This window comes from Paralichthys olivaceus, chromosome 3, assembly GCF_024713975.1.
Source record: "Paralichthys olivaceus isolate ysfri-2021 chromosome 3, ASM2471397v2, whole genome shotgun sequence".
Taxonomy (NCBI): Eukaryota; Metazoa; Chordata; class Actinopteri; order Pleuronectiformes; family Paralichthyidae; genus Paralichthys; species Paralichthys olivaceus.
In genome coordinates this window covers 5,356,930-5,382,237 of record NC_091095.1, presented here as the reverse complement: position 1 = coordinate 5,382,237, position 25,308 = coordinate 5,356,930, and the positions used below count along the sequence as shown (strand labels likewise).

Here is a 25,308-nt window from a genome sequence, read left to right as displayed (position 1 = left end):
CGGTGAATAATATTTGGATGACTGGACTGTAGCTTGGGTGAAAAGTCAAATTACCCCCAGGTGTAATTACAGACTCCCTCCAGAAGGGAGCACACTCTTCATACCATCTCAGTTGAGTGCATGGAGTTGCAGTATTTCATGGTGATGATGGGGTCAAGGAAACATCAGGTCTTTTTATAGCCTTCATTAGCATCGGTGGTGTAGCATAGCATCAACGTCCGATGAAATCCTCTGTATTAAAAATCTTTACTTGTAATGATTATTCCATCTCTTCATCGTGTGCTGCCTGATATCAACATGAAATTATATTCATTTTTTTTTAAGAAGGTGAGAATTTAAATAATCCAACCAAAATTAAAAACACTTACTTTTACTATGTGGGAATATTTATGCTTTTTGATTTTCACTTTCAGGCTCAAAAGCAGTGACACTGGAAACATCAAGAGGGCCATTAAAACCATTGAATTATTAAACGGTTATTATGAATAAATATGAGCATGAAGAGGACTCCTCCTAGGTAATATGTAAAATGTTACCCCCCCCTCTTCTCTCCCACTGCCTCTCATTCCCTCACTGGCCTTCTCTCCCTGAGGCTCATGGGTAATTAGTCCATATTACAGCAGCCTGGTAAAACATACAGCTCACACATATGTGCAACCTCAAGGACACAGAACCAAGGTATGTTTGAAAGTGAGCCTTCTCTCTATAGGCTTTATGAGATATGAATGAGAGATGAATTATGCCTATTACAGGTATTATGGTATTTATAATTAGGCCTTTGATTAGGGGTGGAGTTTGTTGATTTTAAAATGAAGTCGTTGCAGGTTTAAATGCTGATATTTTCCTTCCTGGATTTCAATTTATCTTCTATTAAATTCTGACCTTTGCGCGTAAAAAATGACGCCGGTCGTGCGTCTGGCAGGATCCCAGCTCTGTGGTGAAAGGTGAGAACATCTTCAGAGATGGAAGTCAGGACAGGACTGGGCAGGTATAAGTGTTTACCGGGAGGGAGGGAGGAAGAGAGGGGGAGTTGCAACGGGTTTCCCCAAATCTTTTTTCTCGCGGGTCCCGCGCCAGGACCTCGGCATTGTGGCCCGGTCTGCCATCCACTCGTTCTTGGAAAGTGCGTCAGGGAGCAGCTGAGAGAGAGGCTTGACATTTCAAACGTCTGGCGGTAGGCTGCAAAGTTTCCACCCTGAAAACACTGTCATGCAGCAGCAGCAGCAGAGAGGAGAAGGACACCACACCTCACGGGTGGGTGCTGACCATTAGCTTTCTGAACAGCTGTTATTCCATCTCCGGGGGTCGTTGTAAGACTGCGTCTGTTTGGTTTCTGATGGAAGTCGTTTTTTTGGAATAAGGGGAATATGTGTGCTGTCATGTTACAGGTGGTTGTTCGATTTCTAATATTGCAATGCGTGCGTAAAACTGCTCCACCGGTTGAGATTTATCAGCTCTCCTGGCCGGTTAATAAGAAAAATGGATAGAAAACCAAATATTACATTGGTGCACCAATTCCACGGTGACAATTAACAACATTAACAGGTTTGATTCGTTGTATCTTGAGTAAATATCCTGCGTAAAGTTTTGCGTAAAAGTCCTCTCAGCAACAAAGCGCATTAAAAGTGGGACCCATGTGTTTGTTGTTAGTCATAGATGTCCTCTCAGCTGGAAGGAGGCCTGCAGCGGGAGACCACGGCAACATCCGAAGAGCTCAAATCCGAAGAAGCTGTTGACGTGACGAGTCCTGACGGATGCGCCGGGCAGCGCGGCTGCTTCCCCGGGGACGGAGGGCAGAATAAAGCGTCCCTGTCCCCAGAGATCCAGCAGCAGCAGAAGCCGCGCAAGATGACCCGGAGCCCTAAATGCGCCCGCTGTCGGAACCACGGCGTCGTGTCGTGTCTGAAAGGCCACAAACGCTTCTGCCGCTGGAGGGACTGTCGCTGCGCCTGCTGCCTGCTGGTGGTGGAGCGGCAGCGCGTTATGGCGGCGCAGGTCGCGCTGAGGCGGCAGCAAGCTGCGGAGGTGAGGAGAGCACAGGGCCAGGTCAGTGAGCGAGGGGCCGAGTGTGCAGAAACACAAAAACCTGGGTCAAAATATGTGAGTGTTTGGGGGAGTAAATTATTTAACTTTCATGATTGAGACCTAAGGTTAGAATAAATGTTTTATTTCTCACTCCATAATTTTCTGTCGCTGCCCAGCTTTCCTCTGAAGATAAAAATACATGTGGATATTTTGCACTTTACATAAGTGTGAAGAAATGTTGCTGGAAGGCGATTATTATTTATTATATTCAATGTGTGCGACAGAAGTCTGACTATAGGCCTTTATCATGGCTGCACATATGGAGAAATGTTTTTTTATCCAAATTCAAAACTTTAACAGCTTGAAGCATAGATTGGTTTTGGTAGTTGTTTGATTTTTTTGTGTTTTTATTTATGGAATCGACCATTTTATTCAAGTTTAGTTTTGAATATATGAAAACGTCTTTCTAATTATTTTGTAGCATGGCTTATATTATTCCAGAGACTTGAGAGTGAGCTTCTCCTCGTTATTTGAGATCAAGATCAAGATCTATTTTCCAAGAGAGAATATAGACAACAACAAGAAAATAAAGCAACAAAGCAGTACACCAATTAAAACTTTAATAAATCATAGATATTAAAAATATGAACTACTCTTCAAAGTGTCTCTGACTTCAGTTTGTTTTTATAAGAAATATGTGTTAAATCTGAATTAAACATAAATAATTAAAACATAAATAAATATTGTGGATGAAACTTTCTCTCAAAATATAACTGCAATAAACTATATAGTATAGAACAGGGTATTTATACAGTCCTCTATACAAAACTGCTTGCATTCCTGTAAAATATGGAGCAGCCAAAGATCCAAGTCAAGCCAAGTTTATTTATAAAGCACATTTAAAACAGCTTGAATCAAATTAAAATAAACAGTACAATAAAATATAAAGAGAGAGAAAAAAGCCTGACATGGTAAAAGGCAAATGAAACATAAACAAAAGAGATAACAGAGACAAATCCATGTAGGCATACAGACGCAAGGAATGTTGAATTCCTTTATCAAAATAAAAATATCAAAATAAAATCTTTACGGCACTAAAAGCGTGAAATAGAAAACATGTGGGTCGTCAGTTCAGCTTTTAACTTGTTTATACAGGGGTAACACTTAACTGTAAATGGTAAAATAGTTTTTAATTCGGCTCCAGCAGACGCTTGTCTAGTTCCATGAGACCAGGGAACAGCACGGAGCAGCTGCTCGGAGGATCACAGAGATCTGGGGATGGAAGCAGAGCTCAGAGAAACACTGAAGCACCAGTAAAGCTTTAAAAACAAATAAAAGTAAACTCAACTCGGATCCAGGAAGTACAGAGGCTGTTTTTATTCCTGGTACCGATGTAGCTGCAGCCCTCTGCAAAAGAGATAAGGACAAGTGGCCAAGATCCCTGCAATGAATCACCAAGACCTTTACTTGCCTCTTACATAATGTATTGAATCCCTTTAATTGCACGTGGGGGATGGTCTCAGTACAATATGATTATGTCCAAATGTTTAACTCCTGTTCCCATGTTCCTCTCAGGGTAAGAGGGGGGTCAGGTGTGCGGCTCCGTTGCGGAGGACGGCGTATCAGCGTTACAGCCGAGCAGCCGAGCCGAGCCTCCTAACTAAGAGCATACTGCAGGGTAAAGTTTAATTAACATCTCCTTTCTCATTAACATCCCTCCTTTCTCCAGGACTGTGACAAAAAGTAATTTCTTTTTTTCCCCTGTAGACCAGAGGAAAAGCTTAAACTCGACTTTTGCTTTTTGCTTTATGGATTTTTTATTGCATTACATTTGTCTGAATTCAAGCAAGGTTACAAATGAATCATCTCTTGGTGGAGGGAGTGATTCATCTGTCATTCAAAAACAGAATGTGATGCTTATAAAGGTTGAAAATTCACATGTCAGACCTAATTTTTTCTAAGGAAAGAAAACTGAAGCGAAAAGGCCATTAGAATAAAATGTTTGGTTGAATTTCTGACCAGTTTACCTTAACTTTAAAGCAACACTATGTAACATTTACTGAGCAACAGCGCCCTCTGCAGCCACACGTTGCGTTGCGATAAAGTTGTTTTCATGTAGAGAAAAAAACAACATTGAATATGTTCACTTTGTTGGTTTTAAATGACTTCTACATCTTGTAAACGGATCTACAGTTTAACATTACGCTTCAGTTTGGAGTCAGCGGTGGGACCGAAGGCCACACGATTCAGCAACACTAGTCAATGCAGCATTGAAATGAAATGACCTTGCAGGGTTCAGCTTTGTTTCCCCAAACGACCGCGTCACTGATAATATAGTGTTAATGACATTACATACATGTACATGTACTGTGAATACACTATGTGAAGGCCGACATGTGAATACACTATGTCCGTTGCCACACACAGAGCTGTAGCGAGCTCTCTTTGGTTGACACCACCTGTGTTTCTTCTGGGATGATATTACACACACTTCATTTATATAAACAAACCTGATCACTCTTTATTTTACAACAACAGCCCATTATGGTAATGCCTTGTGTGTATTAATACCTTTTGGCTTGTTGTCAAATCCTGCCTGAAGCTGTGTCCTCTTAATCGCCCTCTCCGCCTCCCTGTGCTCACAGTAAAGCACAAACGACAGCGCTAACTAACTGGAATATTAAAATATAAACAGCAAAGTTGTCAAACGTAAACAGGACAATTAATTGCTTGGAACAGTATCATAATTCATAAATATGTTATGTCTATATAACAGCAGAATGTGGCTTTGTTCCCATGTTCAGGCCTGAAACCGGCGGTGCCTCTGGAGGAAGACGCCTCCTGCTGGTCCAAGCAGGCGCAGAGGGATCGTGCACACTTCACGTGCCCGTCCATCAGCGCCCGGATGAGGAAGAGACGAGCCTTCGCTGACAAGGAGCTGGAGAACGTGATGCTGGAGCGAGAGCTGAGGCAGAGGGAGCTGCAGAGTGAACTTTCCTTCTCCTCCTCCGTCCTCGTCCCCGTGCTTCACCCTCCGCCGCTGCCCGTCTCCCCCGGCCTGCACTGCTGCGCTCTCGACAAGGACCCCACTGCTGCGGGGACATCAGGCTACCTATACAAATACAAGCCTCCGCTGTATGAGTGCGACTTCCAGTTCTGTCACTTCTTCCACCTGAAGAGTAGATCTCCTGCAGAAGGGGACTTTACTGACTTTTTATGCCGAGGCACAGAGGGAGCCAGGCGGGATGAGGAGGTGCAGAACGGATGGAGAGTCTCTGAGAAGAAAGACCGAGCAGAGCTGATGTCTCCGCCATCACAACAGGGACTCAAAAATCACGGCAACACAAGTCTGCTGCGTCTAGAACTTGTCAAATCCCCCTCAGACCCACCAGAAATAATGGACTCAAACGGCTCCTCCAGCATCACAAGCTCTGTTTTTAGATCAGATCAGGGTATCCTGGGCGGAGCGGACGTCAGTGGAACCAGCAGGACTTATGATCCCAGACCTCTGACGGCTCGGAGCTGGAGCGCAGACACTCGTGCCGCCCCGGCAGGTCCTCGTGAAGACTCTGTCAAGAGCCCTCACGGCAGCTCAGGCAGGACTGCAGCTGTGAGGCCATTACCCTTCTCTGTGGAGGCGCTGCTCAGGACCTGACAGGCAAATGGAAAGAGGCGTCGAGCAGTTTGTTTATGTGTGGACCAAGTGGAGGGAATAAATATAGAAACGGCCAGTTGCAGGCTTTGAAACACTTTTCGTGTAAAAGAGCTTGTTGCTATAAAAAGGCAAGAGCTGATATATTTGTGTTCTTATATTTCATGAAAATGTACTTTACTACATTTTAACTATCATTAACAATATAACAAAGAAAGATATGTACTTCAATTTACACTGAGCTTATTTTGTGCAAATATATACTTTTAAAAAAACGTAATACTTCTTTATTCTCCTCTGTCAGCAACAGAGCCGGATCTAGACTGGTCAGATTCATGGGGGAATTTAGAAACTTGGAATGGGCACCTTTTCAGACAGTGGAGTTGTCGCACAATTCTTTTATAGTAATCAGTTGCTTATAGTGATGAATTTGGCCCGGGACAAACATGATCACTATAAGCAGTTTCCACTGTACCATAAAATTTGTCGGGAGGCAGCACTAGATTTGACGCAATTCTCCATGCAGGGAAAACCCAGTCGGGTGGCACTGCCCACCCCTGCTCACTTCTGGATTCGGGCCCGGTCAGCAATGTGGTAAAAATATCCTCCACCTGCACTCTGCTTTGACCCGCTCTCATTAATCATATTTTATTCTCTCTCTCTCTCTCTTCCTGCAGGAGAAATATAAAGTACATCCATAAAACAAAGTTGATGAAAAAGTCAAGCAGTGTTTGATCTTGTGCCCAATTCTCACTTTACACTTTGATTTTTGAAATCAAAGTCTGGATGTGGCTGTGCTGCTCTCTGGGATCACAGTGTCAAAATAAACCAGGTGCTGTTCAGAGATCTCTTTGTAACTCGGAGGAAAACCAACAAAGAAAGGAGGAACATGAGGTGAAGCGGGTGGTTCGCCAGGAAGACGGCAAAGCAAAGAGTTTCCCAAAATGTTTCTGCCTCAGCACAGAGGGTTGAATGTGAACCATCCAAGATTTTTCTTCATGTCGGCTCCTTTTTACCAAGTATTCATTATTTATTGGTATTTCTCAAGCTCCATTTTTCTTCAAATGTTGCCTGTTTTGGCAGAAAGCAGTCGATTGTTAGTCTGTACGACCTAAAACCCACTGATCACAGACTGTTTAATATTTCACACAGTTTCATTTCATCAAACAAGGACGAAATATTCACCAAAGGGTGAATGGGAGGGGGCCAGTGTTGCCAAGGCAACATTGTTCTTCACGCACGCTTATGTATCCTGACGGCGACTAAATTTGTTTGAACACGCATTCGATCTATATCCACTCTCTGCGCTGTAATCTCACAAAGATGGAGGTCAGATACTTTTGACAACTCTGGACCTTGTGGCGTCAACACAGGGGGTGATAGCGCTCCGCTCTGCGTCTCGTGTATCTACCAGCAGATCAGAATGCCTTTCTCGCCGTCCTTTCACAGGCAGACAGAGGGGGGGGGGGGGAGATTGGCACAAAGGAAGATGAGAATGTGAGCCTGGAAAAAAAAGAAATGAATGTGTGCCATTGTGTTTTACAGCACCCATTTCACAATGTTCAGATTTCCTCCTTGCGAAGAGCGCAAATTGCCATTTTCACCACCATGATAAAAAGATAATCATCAATCCCAAAGGGGCGATAATGACTTCTGTGAAGACGAACACAGAGGATGTAAATCAATTTCCCCACAGCGCAGCCAAGGGGGAGAACTTATTTATCCATTTCCCTACATGTTTCATTCTGGGGTGTCCTCATAGACGAGGTGTGCAGCAGCTTAATAGATAGAAATCCTGCTCTGGAGCGCCACTAACGTTCCACCATTCTTGTTAGGAGTGTGCAAGGGATGGACAGATTAGCTCTTAGCTCTGTTCTGTGCCCTTTGGTTTGATCTACAATAGCTAAGTTTATTAACATCTTTCTCTGTGGGCCTGCGGGAGTGAAGGAGAGAGAAAGACAACCTGTGGGGGGTTTGTCGGATTGACTCCAGTAAGCTGACGGAGCAGTTTCAACAGGTTGAAGCATGTTTTTGGACGTGGAAACAGCTCGGGCCCGTCTCCTTCCCCACCCTCATGCTTTTTGTCGCCCACCTCTGTCTCTCCTGCTGTTCGCTCTCTGGTTTTGCCTCATTTCCATTTCAGCCAGATTGATTTCAGGCTGTTCGAGGCAGAAAGGCTTTGTAGTTTCATCGTGCGGACGCAGAAGTGACGGGAGAGATCGGAAAGGAGGTGCGGAGGAAGAGCTAGTGGGTGGCAAAGAGCGAGCCTGAACCCAGACTCTTTTAGTTTCACCTCCACCCTGTTATTTCGGACAAGAAGGTCGTCTCTCCCTCCTCTAACAGAAAGCACACATGCACCACAGCCGTGTTTCAGGCCCAGCATGAAGCTGTCACATGACGGCTGTGTGGTACGGAACCATCAAAATGATCTTTAGTTTCCCATCGCCTTCATTTCCTACACCACGCTGCACTGTTTGCTCTCGCTGTGTGTGACAGCAAACGTGCAGGGAAGGTGGATTCTCATTCAGTGACCTCACTTGAAGACCTGACGTCAGAGCCTCTCCACTTGTTTGGTATGATCAGTTATTTTTCCCCCTCGGACACATCATCAGGAACATTTAGTGTCAGGGATCAGTGGAAAGCCTTTGGTGGGCCTGCCAGCTGTGCTCATTTCAGACGCAGAGCGCTCTGAAAGCATACAGCACTCAGTTGGCACTTCTAAGAGATACGCAATCCGAATTCAATGGTGTTATTAAGGGATGTTCGGGCAGTGAAAATAACTCCACAGGTTGATGTGGACACTGAGTTTCATGAGATAGAAGCAGCGTGTCTGCACAAAAGTACTTTTTATGGATTTTCTGTTCCTTCAGCTCAGAAAACTGAAACTGCTTGTATGAACACGAGTTAGCATATTTGTCACGTCTGAATTATTTAAGAAAAATGATCAACATCTAACAAAATGTTCACACCCTAAAGTTTTTTTTCTTAAATCCAGACTGTACGTAAAGGTGAAGACGCGTCTCCATTTCCTCCCAGTATCCAGAAATGAAGCCAAAATATCCCAAATATGGACACAGCCATCTTGCGTATTTGGAGCCAGAGTCTGTGCAGTAGTGTAGCCACAGTACACGCTTGACCTATCGTGAGCATGTCTCAGCTGTCAATCATAACGTTTCACCTCGTTTTTATAGCATCAAATAACTTGTCAAAACTAAACTCATTAAAAAGATTAACGCTTTGACAAACACAAGTATTATTAATGAAAGGAACCATCTTTATGAAGGAAAATTATTTAACACGTACTTTCACTTATTTTAGTTTGGTCCACGTCCCATCCACTATCACAGAGGAGGTTTGAATTCTTCTTCATTGAGTGCAGGCTTATTGTAATAAGCCACTTGGGCGACATTAATTATTTTACTTGCGATGACTTAAAAGTACAGTTAAGGTAGTTTTACTTTCACCCCAAAGACAAACAGCACTACTTGAGTTTCTTGTGTAAGAACTTAGCTGTGCTGCTGATGGATGTTATCATTACACTCCAGACAGTGTTCCCTCTATTTATTCCACCAAGTGTCTGCAACATTGCGTATCAGGGTTCAGGGCCCGGTGTTTGATGTGTCTTGCCAACTCGCCACGCTCTTGAGATTCTCTCCTGTCCCACCCTGCCCTGCAACAGCCCTGCAACAGCCCTGCATGCTCTTCAGTGTTCGGTGACCAAGTGAGGTTCAGAGATACTGGTGTAAGGTTACACTGCAGCTGCAGTGTGTGTGTGTGTGTGTGTGTAATGAAAGCATCTTCAGTGCTGCATTGCCCAACTTAGCTCACAATTATTTTGATGCCATGTTTGACCTTTCAAAGTAAAGTTAGATACAAGTTAAAAAAAAAAAGGTTTTGGCGAATAACTAAACCACAGCTGGAACCCAATAGTATAAAATAAAAAGTGTGTGTTCACCTCTTCTTGAAAACTGAACCCTAATCATCCTGATCCCGTCCAGTCTGTGATGTCATTTATTTAGACGTTGGAAAACAGCGCAAAGGATCATTCATCAAGTTTTGTCCGAATTTGACAGCGATGTTTGCATAATAAATTTAACCAACAGCGATTAATCACTTTGAGTTCTTAAAGTCTGGAGGTTGTGAAGGTGTATGGTCACTGCTAGTGTCAGTAATATGTCACACGGAGGACGGATGGACAAAACGTTATCAATAGATCATATCACAAATATGTCTGCACCGTGTAGAACAACCCGTCTCTTAGAATTAATGTTTTTATCCAACTAAAGTGCAACACAAGAGATTCTGTAGGAAACGTAATTGTACACTTATTATGTTTTGTAGGAAACTTAGCAGCCGTCTGGTTTGTGTTCAGGTGACTGTCATGCCAGAGAGTTCACACTGAGTCATGTCTGTGGTTAGAGAGGCAACGAAAGTGCTTTGGTCAAGGTTAGTGAAAGATCATTTGGTTAAATATAAATAAACATGCTGCAGCTGGAGTCAGGAAGGATTTTATGTAATAAACCAGACCACAACTTTATCCAAGTGCTGAGCTGTGAGTGCTTGAACGTAGCCATAAAAAGATTAAATAATGCTGTCATATGACAATAATACTGCAAGAGAAATTAGCTGTCCAGACATTTTACTTCAGTATCAGCACATTTGTAACTTACCTAATGTGTCATTGTGTTAACACCAACTGTATTTAATCACAATTAGACTACAGAAAAATACAGTGAAAGGTCTAGAACAAATACGTACAGATAAGAACCACGTCACAGAGAGAAGAAGATAAAAACATCCTCACAAATCAAATCACAAGGGAGTGCGAATCATTTATTTCTTCTGTAAGACAAGGACACCCCACGGCCTTGAGTTGGCAAAATCCAAAAAGTTTCCCATTGCATGAGGTTTTTGAGAAGACCCTTGCTCCCTGTTCCAAACAAATATTAAACAGAAACATTCGACGTTTTTTTCAGTCTAAAGTTTGACCTGTACTTTTCCCAACATACACAGACGGTCTCATACGTCCGTCAGAGCGAACAGAAACAACAAGGCTTTAATAGAGAACAAGCGTCTGGTCTGCCCTCTGACAGAGACATTCCTAATTGACTGTAGTTGGGTTCCTGTCTGACCACTGCCACCCTTCATTTAACAGAAGAACAAACAGCAGCTCCTGCATTAAAAGACAGCCCTGTGTGTAACTCAACCTGCCGTGGTTCCACCAGAAATTTCACAGCTTTAAAAACATCTTTGAAACAGGCAGGGTAGAGTTCTCCGCCGCACCTCCCCACTTACCCCCATCCTGTACTATTTGGGTTTTTCCATACGCCAGTGTGTGTGTATGTGCAGTATTTGAGTGTGCGTGGAGCTGCCCTGTCGCTATTCCAGCAGCCTTGGGGACGACCGAGGGTGTCCACGGCTGCAGCTGTGTTGCGATCCAGTTACCGTCACATGGTGCCGCTTGGCCGCCGAAGAACTACCTCTGCAATATTAGAAACCAAAGCAGCCCACAAGACCGCGCGTACTCTTGCCTCTCTGCGTGTGCATCCCCCAAGACAACATTAAAACCCTGAAGAGATGTTGAAACGACAATCTGCATCAGCCTTGTGTAACCGTAACGTCAATATAAAAGTGAAATGACGTCCGTTTGAGCTGTTTTAAAGCAAATTCAGTCTTTCTTGTTGAAAAAGCAGAACATGCCGGTCATTTTGCCAGAAAACTACAATACATCATGTTTTGTTTCTTGTGATCTTCTCATTTCGTACATATTTCCATCCGTTGAACACTTGTTGGACGTACTCTTCGTTAACATCCTTCCCTCTCTTTTGTATCCAGTCTTTCCCTTTCTCTGAGAACAAACCCCTTATCGTCCGTTAATTTCCGCCATCAGATATGATTATTCAGCATAGAAATACATTGTAATTTGGGTTATAAATGTCGGAGATGTTGAAAAGCTGCGATAGCTGTGATCAGCTCTGCACAGCTTTACTAAAACCTTCACAGCTTTGTACCCCCGGCCTCAGAGCTCGCACCTCTAAAACCAGCGCATGCCGGGAAGGTTCAGGAGCTTTATGGACCGAGGGTGGCAGCAATAACATTAGAGCAAAAACAGTTCGGATTGCCTGACCATTAAAGCAGTATTTACCCAGCTTGGTTTAGATTTTATTCTATAGAAGAGTCTGAAAACCCAAAACTCAAACAATCCCCCTCGACCACATTCTGACTTGTGGTAATCCAATCCACGCTGATGTTGTTCATGTCCTGGTCTCTGCACCCCCCCGTTCGCTAACATATTGGCAACCTCTTACAGGTGATTGATTATCTCTGAGGCCCAGAAGGTGAGGACAGTGGAGCTTAATGACACATAAAACCATGTTTTGATGTCAGGTTCACAGACCTTTAACAATAACAGCTGGCACAGGCCGAGCGCTGGGAGAGGGAGTCCCGGGAGCGGTGATAGCAGGAACCCTATAGTTCGCCACAAACTGAAACCGTGACACAACCTGCCAAGATCAGCAGTGTGTCTTAAAGCGTTTTACTTTTCCTTTTAGTTAAGAGAGATTCCGCTCAGGGACAAACCCCCCCTCAACCGTGCTGGTGCCAAAACTAAGAGTTCAAAAACAGAGAGGGGATACGGGGATGACATACAATTAGGTGTAATAGCCTTTACAATATAAATAGTGTCAGTAAAGAGATGTTATTATACATCTCCAGTTTCACCCCAGCACGTGTTAAAGTCATTTAAAGGGGAACAAAGAGTCTATTTTAAGTCGGTGTTTTGACTGGTGGTGCAATAGATGTGAGATGAGGCAAAGCCTGTCACTGCGTCTGTCTGTTCGACTCCGTCACTCTTGGTTATGAAGTGTTTTCTGTTTTGAAGAGAAACCCTTCCCTGAACTCAGACGTGTGTCCTGCTCTTGACAGACGACCTTGATGGATCCCGATGGTCTGCGCCTCCATCTCTCCCTCTGAGCAGAATAGGGCTCGTTTTACAAATTCTCGGAGAGACCTCATCGTCGAGAAAAGAACCTCATCTGAAACGTCCTCCTCAGCTGTAATGCAGCTTGATTAAGGGACAGGGGATTAAAAGTTGAGTGGAAGCTGGAGCTGAAAGATTTTCCGACACTTCAGTAGTTATCCAAGTGTTAACTTGTTAACTACAATCACTAGTTTAGCTTGACATTTACGCATAACTCCGAGATGCAGTCGACGGACCTTGTTCAATTACATGACATTATAAATCCTGCACATTGTGACGTTAACTGAGCGAGTACAAGAGTTGGGCAGAGTGTGAGCCCCCTGTACACTTATATATAACATACAGCGATATGGTCTGACGGAGGAGCAGGCAGATTGTTCTTCATTCTCTTGACTGCATGACTGCCTTCAACTATGGTGCAAGACTATCCAATTTGTATTTCGCTGTGCTCCAGCGGACAGCCCACTTTCAACTTACATGATGCCATGAATCTGAGTTTAATGATGCTTCAGGAACAGCTCCTCTGAATAGGCTTCAGTGTGAGGAGAAGCAACTTAAAGACGTAAACAGGTGAGTTTAAAACAGGTACTGCAGATAAGGCACTTTGCTTGATGTGTGATTGAAAAAGAAAGGTGAGGCAATAATAGGATCCTGACAAATAACCAAAAATAATTGATCAATCAATCATATGTCACTTAAAGCTCATAGACCGTCAAAGACGTAAACCAATTTCCACCGCAGACGAAAAGATCTAAGAAATAAATAATGAAAAATCCAAAAGCAGAAATTTCACACGTGCACAGAAGCAGCGTGAGGACAAGAGCTGAAGCTGGAGTGCAGGAAATTAAAAGAAAAACATAAAATGAGAGTGCAAGTGTGCAGTTTGAGCACAAGCAGAGCAAATGGCTAAATCTGAAGGGAAATCATTAAGTCCTGCTCTCAAACTGTAAGACAGTGCTGTGAAATAAAGTTAGGAAAAACAAGGCCTAGACATTATTTCACAAAGCAAATAATTCAGTGATAATTACATTTTCTTGGCTTCAGGTTGGGACGTTTTTCATAAAGTTGGTGTTTTGAACTGGCGTTCAATGAAAGAGAGATTTTGAACTAACACTTCAGAAGTCTGGACGCATCGAACCCTGCTGCCTTAGCCTGACCACTCTTCACATTTACATTTACCAATGCTCTCCAATGGATGTGAAAATACACAGCTGCACTGTTGGCAGATCGTCTGATGAAGTCTCTTTCAGGGACAGACCCAAACTGCCAGGTTCTGCAGAACCTTTCTAACACAATTTTGTTTCTTATACAGGATGATTTTAACCTGGGTTACATGTTAAATGTTGTTTATCCTTGTTTTTAAATATAATTGTTTTTATAAATGAATGGCAGTAATAAGAAGTCTAAACATTAGTAGCCTGAAAAGAAGGGTCCATTGTTAAAATGGCACCAAAACAAATTCAGCCTCTTAAATCAGGAGCAAATCGGCACTTTGGTGAGAGAGAAAATACATTTTCATCATGTTTTGTGCTACGATGCTGGAGCTGAGCCTGTCCAATGGTGTCAGAGGAGGAAGCAGCCGTTTCTCGACCCACTCGAGTGGCCTTGCTTCAGATCGTTGGATCAGAGGGAAAGCAGCAACTGTGGAGGAGAATTTCCCTTTTTTTAGATTTCCACAACAGTTCAAGTGAAGTATGTTTGAGCACGTTTGTACTGTGAAAAGATATGTGAGCATGACGCTGGCTGCTCTCTTAAATTACACACACACACACACACACACACACACACACACACACTACACAAGACAATAATAGGAATGGAACGGTGTGGAAACAGAAGCTCTTTTTAAAGTTGGCTCTGTGTCAATATCACTCTGCACCACTAAATTATCATGCACACATCTATGTTTCTATTTCCCTCTGTACTCAGCCACTTCACCAACCCAACACATACAAAAACACACACGCAAACGCACACTATGTCTTTCTTTCACTTTGCCATTCAGCTGAGTGCCTTAATATCCCTGGTACAACACACACCTGACTGCTGCCTTCCCCGACATCTCTCCACTCTGGCCACTGATGGATTCTTTCCCCAAAATATTTGCGCTGTAACACAAGCTACTCTGTCGTGTGTTTTGACTTCAAACAAAGCTATTAATCACCTTAATCGCCCTCAATTAACCCCCTGCACCAGATGCCCGCTTTGCACGTCATACCAGTTACTGCTCGCTACAGTCGCTCATGCACTCACCTCTGCCAAACAGGTGATGAATCACCAGCACAGGGCAATCTCCGCCACAGGCTAATTCACATAAGTCTCACATGACAAAACATTTGCTGTAGGGAAAATAGTGGAAACGGACACAGAGAGGCTAATGGAGATGTGGAACAGAAAAAGTGTGTCTGTGGAAGAGCAGCACTAAAAAAACTTCACCTTCCATATTCTTAAAGTAATTTAGTTTCAATCTTTACTGTTCTACAAGTGACAGTGATTCTTACCTCTGCCAAGGAGGTTATGTTTTCATTGGAGTTTGTTTGTTAGTTAGCAGGATCACGCAAGAAATACTAGATTTCCACAAAATTTGGTGGAAGGGTGAAAATATGGACAGGAAATAATACAAGTGCAAGGTGAGATATCAAAGAGCAGATTTTTCACGAGTGCACAGAAGCAGCATGAGCACAAGGAGAAGAGCTGGAGCGCCTGCAATCAAAGCACAAGTGGATCTGAGTGCAAGCGCACAGTTTAAGCAGAAGCAGATCAAATCCAAGCAGAAGCAATGGATATTTGAGGCAAATACAGAATCTGAATGTGAAATCAAGAAGTCCTGCTTTTAAAATGAAGGACCATCTCTTGAACGAAGATATAAGTGAGAAATTTACATTGTACTAACTGTAAACCTTTCAAAAAGTCAAAAGTTAACCAGAAGCAACAAATGGCTAAGTGGGTCTACAATGGCGCAAAAAGATTTTTGATGGTTGGTCCCGTCAGTCATATGGCACAAAGAGCACAGAGAGCAAACATCAGAATCTGTTTCCTAATGCAGACACAGTTACTGCCACTTTTCTAAGACAGAAATGTGTGCATAATCTATGAATATCATTATATTAGTCTTTTTCACACAAAATGAATCAAACCATTTGATCTTTCAGTTTGAAATTGACAGGATGTTAAAGTCGTCCCGAAGTCCAAGATAACCAACTTTTTTTTTTTTAGAGATTAGCAACGTTATCCGCAGGGTCAGCTTTTATCCTCGTGCTACAGTTTGCTCATTGGGTTACTCGAACTGGGTCCACTGCCAAATGTTTGATATCCAAGATGGAGGTATGTTCCTTTGAACACAGCTTGTGGCACCCGTCCGTTATAGCTGCGCATGAGCCGGATCGCAGCAGATGATGCCAACCATGCTTGTTGACAGCGAGGGGGATGAGCCCAGATTTAATCAGACACTCTTGTAGAAGTGGGTGAGAGATATGTGCATCATAGCGTGTTGTCGTTCTCGTAAAAAAAATGAAAAGATATTATACATGAGCGGATGAGTCATCGGGTCTTATCCTGTAGCGGCAGCAGATAAAGCTGAGGATCAAACTCAACTGAGGACAATTAGCGTTGTCAGGGCAGCGGAGAAGGTGACGAGAACGCAAGTTGATCATTTAAACCAAAAAAGGGCATCATATCATCATCAGACTTTACATGTTGCACAACAGCTGCTCACTGACTTCTGACCACTGGAAAACATATTTACAACATGTTAGAAGCTGCAGAGAATGAACTAAACCAAAGTGGACAGAGAAGCCTCGGTGAAGCTGTGCAGTGATTTCCTCCAGCAGACATTAACCATTTTTAATCAGAGATGGGGGGAGGAAACAAAACTTCAAGTAATATATCTGAACCATCAGAGGTTTGAGGATAATTCCCCACCTGCTCGCCCGTTTAAAAATGCTCAGAGAGTAGAAGACACTTTGAATCCACTTCCACGTCCCAGCTGGGATTCAAACCATCTGTCACGGCAATGAAACTATAAATACTTCCCCAAATCTGTGAATAAATGAAAAAGAAATTGGGAAAAAATGAGGTCCTCAGACGTAAATCTAATAAAGCCTGGCCCACTCTCCCTGGGCCTTGTGCTCATATTGGATGATTCTGTCAAGCACGATTTATGTCCAACCCAACATTCACTGGAGATTCCCCCATGTAGGAAGCTCACAGACAAACAATATTATTGACTTTTAAAGGCATGTCTACAGTAAACTAGGAAGTTACTTAACCTTAAGTCTACTGCACAGTCACATGTACAATATAGTAGGAATACATAAAAACATGATCTAATCTCACTGACAGGTGTAAATCCTCCAACCAACTTAATATATTTTTTGTCATTAGGCTTCAAGGTGCAAACACATGAAATATTCTCTTTTCAAAGTATATATATATAATATAAATCTTGCAATTTGGAGCTTGTAGAACAGTGGTGTGGAAACATCTAATGCCCAAGACCAAATACAGCACGCAAGACAAGTTTGATCCACGTCCATCAAGCTGGATGACACTTTCAGAGAGAATCAAACAAACTGGAGAAGCTGCAAGGACAAATGTTCACAGATAACGTTAATGCTCTTCCAGCAGCTTTCACAAGAGAAATTCCTCAGGTTTTCTCTCTGGCTTGTGATGAAACAACAAACTTAAAAAAAACATCAAACAACTAGCCAGTTTCGGAAATGTGCTTAGTGCTGAGTTTTTTATCTGGGAGGAAATACTTCAGTTTCAAGCAACGCACTGCACATGACACTACTACAGGTGAGTGTTTGCAGGCGCAATTTTACCTGTTTGCAAGTATCATCATTATCGCTACCATTTGACATCGGACACACACACAAACAACTTTAAACCAAGTTTTCAAAGTAGGTAATGTGTTTTTTTTCAAGTTTGAGACAAGTGAGGATGCAAATACAGACAAACACAGACAGCAAAGCACAAGAGCAGAAACAAGGCAGGACTGAACCGAACAGACAAAGTGACACTGAGGCCTGGGAGCACAGAGACTAAATACACAAGGCAGGGAATTGAACACAGGTGAATCACATAAGCACAGGTGTAGACAATCATGAGGGCGGGAAACAGGACAAAGAAAGGAAGTAACCAAGTGAGAGACTAATGAGGAAAGTGGCTTCAAAATAAAACAGGAAATGAGACGACACAATCAGCGACACACAAGGAAGGCGACATAAGATACTGAATAGAAAACACAAATACAAAAACTTGAATAAAAAAGTCCATCAGAATAAGAATAACCAGTCTTTCAAGATAATTTTAAGAAAACAAAAATAATCTTTAAAAGTCCTGTAGGAAATAATAAAAGACCATGATTGAGGCGTACTAAAGTAGTTCTTATTCTGCAGCTGAATTTAATTCTAAAAGATATGCCTTCTCTTTTATTTAAGCAATTAATATTAAAGCGAATGCAGCACATATACAGTATTATGTATTGTACAGTATTTTATCTTCATAATAACTAGCATTCAGCATTGGGAAGTTAGTTGACAAATTGTTCTACTCACCACTTGATCTTGCATGTCGCAAATAATCACTAATCGCAAATGAAAGAGAAAAGTATTTAGATTTTTTTTATGGCAAAACCAAAAACCATTGACCATTAAATGCTTGAAAACCTGTTATAGTGCTATAAAAATGTCAAAAACCCACTTGAGGATATGCATTCCAAAGAGGTTACAAATGTTTTAACAAAGTGAGCCGTTTCTCTAAGTGCATTTCAGACTATGCTCTCTGTCCAGCTGAAATTGATGCAAATGTAAGGTGGCCTAAATTGGCCTGAAATTGCCAGAATGTGCTCACCGCTGTTTTCTAATAATCCATCAAACTAATGCGTTGGCCAGAAAAAGACACAGATGTGAACAGAAAAGCTTCAGTCGTCCCAGATTAGGAACATATTCGCAGACAGTGGCTACACTGTTACTGAGAAATGGAAAAAAAACCCAGAGAGAATCAAATAAGACAGAGCAGTGGAAGGATTTAGTCGCGTGTCTCTACATAAGCGGTTATTGCAGTGAGGGCAGTGACCGCTCTGAGGCCCCCTGACTATCATTTATCAATCATCGTACGAGGAGGGAAAGCCCTTCCTTCCCTCTGCGAGTTTCCACCTGGAGCTCTAACCGAGCACTAAATCATCTCTTTTTGAGTCTCCGGCCTCCCGAGTGAGAGAACCCAGTGAATGAACGGCGAGAATTAGGTTGCCGTTAACTCACCGAGCCAAATCACAGACAGACAAATGAGAAAACACGGCGGCACAGGTGCTGACAAATGAGGCTATACTTTCCCCTCAGAAAAAAAGTAGTTGGAGTATTATAGCTTGTGGATGGATGGGTGACACAAACAGGGCTGACGTTAACAAGAGCTGTTGAACTTCAAGAGGGTTCGTGCTCCAGCGAGGAGACGGGCGCTGTGAAATGAGATTATATTTGCAACTAAATGTAGGTTTGAGAGTGTTGGTCTGTTTTAAAATGATTTTCTTCCTTTCTGGTCATTTGTCTTATAACGAGCAGGATGTGAAGATGCTGTTAAAGCTGTACTTGGAGACGGCCGTCTGTATTTCCGGGTGATCATATTTGCTTTGTTAACATTTTGAATAGAGCAATATTGTGTGTGTTTAAATAGGTGATCAACCTTGCTCCTGGAAGACCCTTAAAAAGCTGACAAAAAACATGAGAACAAGAACGTAAAAAATGAATTATTCATAACAGATGCTTTTCATAGGTGTCCAACTCAGCAGGGGCAGACTCAGCGGTGGCAGATTCAGCGGAGGCAGACGCTGCAGACACAAATATATCGCAGACAGACTGATGGAAATAAAGGATAATGGTGACAGCAAGGCTGCTGATTGTCAAACTGTGTCAGAGGCAATGCCTCCACCTCTCCTTCTATTCCTCCATCGCACAATCAACAAATCATGCCTTGATCTCAAACACATCACAGTTAAAGTTATAATCAGAAATAAAGTTTTGTTGTAATCACTTCTTAATTCCCTTTGATGGTTGAAATGTATTTCATCGTTTCTAATCAAAGAAAGCTTTTGTGGAAGTGCTGTGATTTACTTTATGTGTTGAAGCGAGAGGACCTCACAGATGCTTTTTGTTCAGCGTGACTCCTGACTGGACAGATGTGAAAGAGATGAAATCAGGAGAAGAGTTTGAGGATTTCTATAAGTTTTGGTTTATTTCAGGAGAATAAAACTATGATGCTGATGACCCTGGCCACTACACACAAGTCAAAAAGCCAGGTAAGGTTTTCAAAGCAGGAAACTTAACCATAAAACGGAGGGAACAGGTGATCGACAGGGCCGAGAAAAAGGCAATGAAGGATTCATTCTGACAGAAATTCTGCAAATTCATATAGAAACTCTGTATAAGCAGCGGGTGGGCAATATTTTACTATGTTTACATTCTGTGGCATGGGTTGTGTTGATTTTGTCTAGGTTATTGTGGACTGCTCCTCTCCTTCCTTTCTGTCTAATGGGGACATTATGAGTTTTGGGGGCAGACACAGTTTTTATCAAAGATATAGGTGACTGATCCAGAAGCACAGAGAAGTGTGTAGGACTACAACTGTGCTGCCTGGTCTCGACTCTGAATTGTCAAGTTAAATAAGTTATAATATTTTTAGCCATAAGAGAGGGTCCATGATTTGATTTAGCGCTATGCTTCTTTCTGCGAACAGTCACCCAATCACCCTGACTCCCCGGCTGGTCGGGAACCGCTGGGGGGGCTGAGGAGCTACTGGGCTCGCACCATCTAGCTGACTAAAACTCACATCCAACTTACTAAATAAACTGCATTTAATACACATATCTTTACCACTAAAAGAGGCAGAGGAGTAGCTAATCATCAGACACACCGAGCAAGAGAGGGCAGGAGAGGAAGAGGGCTAAAGCTAGGAGCTAAGTTTGCTAACCGGCAAAGAAATTACACTTCACCGGTGTTTAGCTTGAGAGTGGCAGGCACGGCAGGAGATTAAGGTCTTAGATTGTGGAAAGAGAGAGTCAATAGAGAAACCTTTTGAGAATAATCAAAATATAATAGGGAAGAGAGCAGTATTCAGAACAGGGACTGACACAAAAGCAATAACAACAACTGGAAATGACTCAATATGTCAACCAAGCTGCAATCCATCGAGACCAAGATCGTCCAGAACAACACCGAGTGGGAGACGAAAGTCAACGTTCTGGAGGACAATCTCATGAAAATCAAGGAGCTGGAGAAACTGGTCGACGGCACAGAAGGGTGAAAAGAAAAGTGGGTGACCAAGCATGAGGCCATAATTGTCCAGTAGGATCAGATGATCACCAGTTTCACCAGTAAAATATGGCACTGGAAGACAGCAACCTGGAGCTCATCTCCGTGCTGCAAGCCATCCAGACCAAGATCGTCCAGATCAAGACTGAGTGAGAGACGTTAGTAACAAAAATATATTTGTGCTTTTTGTACTGTTCCGATAAAAATCACACAGTTTATGATACTGTGTTTCAAAACTGATTGGTCAATCAATAAATAAATTTTTTATATACTCCATATTCACTATCATAATTTGCCTCATAGGGCGTATATCATGAAAAACAATTTGTTTAATATCACATTTGACTGACAGTTTGTGTGATGTCACATGTGACAGTTTGTGTGATGTCACATTGGACAGTTGCTTTGATGTCACATCTGACAGTTTCTTTGATGTTACATCTGACAGTTTCTTTGATGTTACATCTAATAGTTTCTATGATGTCATATTTGACTTTAAATGTTAAATCTGGACTTCAGTGCCATCATAGCCAGGTTGAGTACTTATGAGAGTTCTGGAGGAGAAACTGCTTAGTGCCAAAACTAGACCACTGATCTACAAATCTTTGAGACACGAGACCGCCAGAAGACAGAAAACACTTAAGTACGCTTACACTATTCCTGTATTCAGCCAGCATGCAGAGGAACAAGAAGTCAAGAAGCCAGGTAAGGTTTTCTAAGCAGGAAACATGTTTTTTAGTGTTTCACTTATTCAGGTCGCCTAAGATTTTATTTTATTTTTCCATTGTTTGTCTCAAACTTCAACAAAAAAAAATTCCTGCGAGGGGATGAACTTTAAATGTATTATTATTATTAAATAAACCCATCATATTGGTGCTAACTCTAGAATGTTAGTGAACTAGTGATTTTCTTAAGGTTGTTTTGTGTGTGCCGCGCGGTGAAATCTATCGCAAGTCACGTAATTTGTGTTTGAGCCACTGAAACGTTAGTTGAGAAGAGGGAACTGACTTAACAGCCTTATTACCATCAACTTGTTTACTTTCAGTTTCTGACCAGCTCGGCAGTGTTTTGAACTGTTAAATGTATGTTTGTGTCTTTCAGATGGCTGTAGAATATGTGCCAGCCCCAAATAAAATGATGGAGGACCACAGTGAAGAAATCGAACATATGGATTTTGAGAATAAGGAGCCAGCTCATCAAGATGCCGCTCTGAAGATGATCATGTCCAGCAGAGAAGCTGCATGGAAGAGGGAAACGGAGAGCATGAAATGTGCAGAGTCCGAAAGACTCAAGGAGGAATTGACCATGCAGGACAACCCCCGGCGTGAGCAGGTGGAGAAGGAGGCCGGTTTCAATGGAATAAAGGAGCTGGAGACACTGCTCAAGGTCACTAAAGAGAAGTGGGTGAGCAAGCATCATGAGATGGAGGATGCAATTATCCAAAAGGATCAAGTGATCTCCAGTTTGGAAGACAGCAACCAGGAGCTCAAGGCCAAGCTGAAAGCCATCCAGACCAAGATCTTCCAGAACAACACTGAGTGGGAGACTAAAGTTGACGTTCTGGAGGACAATCTCAGCCGTGAGCAGGCGGAGAAGGAGGCTAGCTTAATGAAAATCAAGGAGCTGGAGAAACTGGTCGAGGTCACAGAAGAGAAGTGTGTGACAAAGCATGAAGCCCAAATTGTCCAAAAGGATGAGATGATCGCCAGTTTCAGCCGTACAAATACGGTACTAGCAGACAGCAACCTGAAGCTCATCTCCATGATGCAAGCCATGCAAAACATGATCGTCCAGAACAACACTGAGTGGGAGACGAAAGTCAACGTTCTGGAGGACAATCTCAGCCGTGAGCAGGCAGAGAAGGAGGCTAGCTCCATGAAAATCATGGAGCTGGAGAAACTGGTCGAGGTCACAGAAGAGAAGTGGGTGACAAAGAATGAGGCCATAACTGTCCAAGCGGCTCAGATGATCGCCAGTGTCACCCGTAAAAATATGGCACTGGAAGACAACAACAGGGAGCTCATCTCCATGCTGAAAGCCATCCAGTCCAAGATCGTCCAGAACAACACTGAGTGGGAGACGAAAGTCAACGTTCTGGAGGACAGTCTCAGCCGTGAGCAGGCGGAGAAGGAGGCTAGCTCCATGAAAATCATGGAGCTGGAGGAACTGGTCGAGGTCACAGAAGAGAAGTGGGTGACAAAGTATGAGGCCAAAATTATCCAAACAGCTCAGATGATCGCCAGTGTCACCCGTAAAAAAATGGCACTGGAAGACAACAACAGGGAGCTCATCTCCATGCTGAAAGCCATCCAGTCCAAGATCGTCCAGAACAACACTGAGTGGGAGACGAAAGTCAACGTTCTGGAGGACAGTCTCAGCCGTGAGCAGGCGGAGAAGGAGGCTAGCTCCATGAAAATCAAGGAGCTGGAGGAACTGGTTGAGGTCACAGAAGAGAAGTGGGTGAGCAAGAGTCATGAGATGGAGGATGCAATTATCCAAAAGGATCACGTGATCTCCAGTTTGGAAGACAGCAACAAGGGACTCAAGGTCAAGCTGCAAGCCATCCAGACCAAGATCTTTCAGAACAACACTGAGAGGGAGTCTAAAGTCGACATTCTGGAGGACAACCTCAGCCGTGAGCAGGCGGAGAAGGAGGCTAGCTCCATGAAAATCAAGGAGCTGGAGAAACTGGTCGAGGTCACAGAAGAGAAGTGGGTGACAAAGTATGAGGCCCAAATTTCCCAAACGGCTCAGATGATCGCCAGTGTCACCCGTAAAAAAATGGCACTGGAAGACAACAACAGGGAGCTCATCTCCATGCTGAAAGCCATCCAGTCCAAGATCGTCCAGACCAACACTGAGTGGGAGACGAAAGTCAACGTTCTGGAGGACAGTCTCAGCCGTGAGCAGGCGGAGAAGGAGGCTAGCTCCATGAAAATCAAGGAGCTGGAGGAACTGGTTGAGGTCACAGAAGAGAAGTGGGTGAGCAAGAGTCATGAGATGGAGGATGCAATTATCCAAAAGGATCACGTGATCTCCAGTTTGGAAGACAGCAACGAGGGACTCAAGGTCAAGCTGCAAGCCATCCAGACCAAGATCTTCCAGAACAACACTGAGAGGGAGTCTAAAGTCGACATTCTGGAGGACAACCTCAGCCGTGAGCAGGCGGAGAAGGAGGCTAGCTCCATGAAAATCAAGGAGCTGGAGAAACTGGTCGAGGTCACAGAAGAGAAGTGGGTGACAAAGTATGAGGCCCAAATTTCCCAAATGGCTCAGATGATCGCCAGTGTCACCCGTAAAAAAATGGCACTGGAAGACAACAACAGGGAGCTCATCTCCATGCTGAAAGCCATCCAGTCCAAGATCGTCCAGACCAACACTGAGTGGGAGACGAAAGTCAACGTTCTGGAGGACAGTCTCAGCCGTGAGCAGGCGGAGAAGGAGGCTAGCTGCATGAAAATCAAGGAGCTGGAGAATCTGGTCAGCAATACAAAACAGATGTGGGCAGCCAAGAACAAGGCCGTCATAGAGCTGCTCATCCTGAGAAGCGGTGAGGTGCAGGTACGTCACATCAGCTCTGTTTGATTTGAATAAGAACTTGCTGCAGTTTAAGTTTGTTTCTTATTCAGACTTTTGAAAGAGAAAACATCTAAACACCTGTCGTCTCTGTCTTTTCAGGAACTGCCTTGATGACCGACAAGGACAAGGCAAAGATGCAAAAGGAGCAAAAGTAGGAGAAGAGAGAGAAACTAGACAGAGATTAGGACGAGAAGAGGCAAAGGAAATGAAGAAGAGAGAGAAGGAGGAGAGAAAAAATGGAGAACAAGTCACTCCATTTTCCCTTTAAACCCCCAACATCCGAACTCCTCATCCTCCTTACTCTCCTCACCCTCCCCATCCCTCCTCACCCTCCAACCTCCATTTAGTCTGGTGCAAAAGAAGTAAAAGAGACACATAAGATTAGATTATCTTAAATCTACATAGTAGAAATCGCTCCAATCCAGAGAGATGCATGTTGTGTGTTGCCTGGTGCCTATCTACCTGTTTGTTCTGTTTACATGAGGCTGATGCTATCCCGCCTCCGCGCACCCAGCTGCTTTATATTTGCCTCCAGGCTCACAGATGGTAATTTGTTCAAAGCTGACAAGGAAGACAAAGAGCAGATAAGAGTAGTAGTTTCGGCATAAAGCACAGAAAGCATGTTTGAAATAAAACTAAAAAGAGAATCTTTATTTGTATATTCTAACTTTTCTCCCCGGGAAGCATCAGGACAAGTCTGAGAGTGGAGGATTTTTTGAGTCTAATGGCGAAAGACATTTGTCAGAGGAAAACCACAGCAGCCACCA

General features: G+C 43.1%; 2 protein-coding genes across 6 annotated transcripts; both read left to right on the top strand.

The window, feature by feature from the left end:
- The first annotated feature begins 555 nt into the window (after window positions 1-555).
- Window positions 556-6,853, top strand: dmrt2b (doublesex and mab-3 related transcription factor 2b). 5 transcript variants are annotated; one of them, XM_020098360.2, is made up of 4 exons: window positions 556-678; window positions 1,651-2,046; window positions 3,601-3,703; window positions 4,830-6,853. In XM_020098360.2, the coding sequence occupies exons 2-4, from the start codon at window positions 1,657-1,659 to the stop codon at window positions 5,678-5,680; spliced, it is 1,344 nt and encodes a 447-aa protein (XP_019953919.1). In that variant the 5' UTR covers window positions 556-678; window positions 1,651-1,656; the 3' UTR covers window positions 5,681-6,853. The 5 variants fall into 5 exon arrangements, with proteins under 5 accessions (XP_019953919.1, XP_019953920.1, XP_019953916.1 ...); XM_020098361.2 differs by lacking the exon at window positions 556-678 and adding an exon at window positions 940-1,254 and having other exon boundaries at window positions 1,651-2,025; window positions 4,830-6,851; XM_020098357.2 differs by lacking the exon at window positions 556-678 and adding an exon at window positions 942-1,254 and having other exon boundaries at window positions 4,830-6,848.
- A 14,632-nt stretch (window positions 6,854-21,485) lies between these two features.
- On the top strand, window positions 21,486-25,188 carry LOC138407164 (uncharacterized). Its single transcript, XM_069521602.1, has 3 exons — window positions 21,486-21,667; window positions 22,064-24,523; window positions 24,641-25,188. The coding sequence occupies exons 1-3, from the start codon at window positions 21,638-21,640 to the stop codon at window positions 24,650-24,652; spliced, it is 2,502 nt and encodes an 833-aa protein (XP_069377703.1). The 5' UTR covers window positions 21,486-21,637; the 3' UTR covers window positions 24,653-25,188.
- The last annotated feature ends 120 nt before the right edge of the window (window positions 25,189-25,308 follow it).

Excerpts from the sequence above, each read along its gene's own strand:
- LOC138407164 (XM_069521602.1), top strand. The coding sequence starts at position 21,638 with ATGCAGAGGAACAAGAAGTCAAGAAGCCAG. Across the intron at positions 21,668-22,063 it reads ACAAGAAGTCAAGAAGCCAG|ATGGCTGTAGAATATGTGCC; the intron begins GTAAGGTTTTCT and ends TGTGTCTTTCAG.
- dmrt2b (XM_020098360.2), top strand. The coding sequence starts at position 1,657 with ATGTCCTCTCAGCTGGAAGGAGGCCTGCAGCGGGAGACCACGGCAACA. Across the intron at positions 2,047-3,600 it reads TGAGGAGAGCACAGGGCCAG|GGTAAGAGGGGGGTCAGGTG; the intron begins GTCAGTGAGCGA and ends TGTTCCTCTCAG. Across the intron at positions 3,704-4,829 it reads AACTAAGAGCATACTGCAGG|GCCTGAAACCGGCGGTGCCT; the intron begins GTAAAGTTTAAT and ends TCCCATGTTCAG.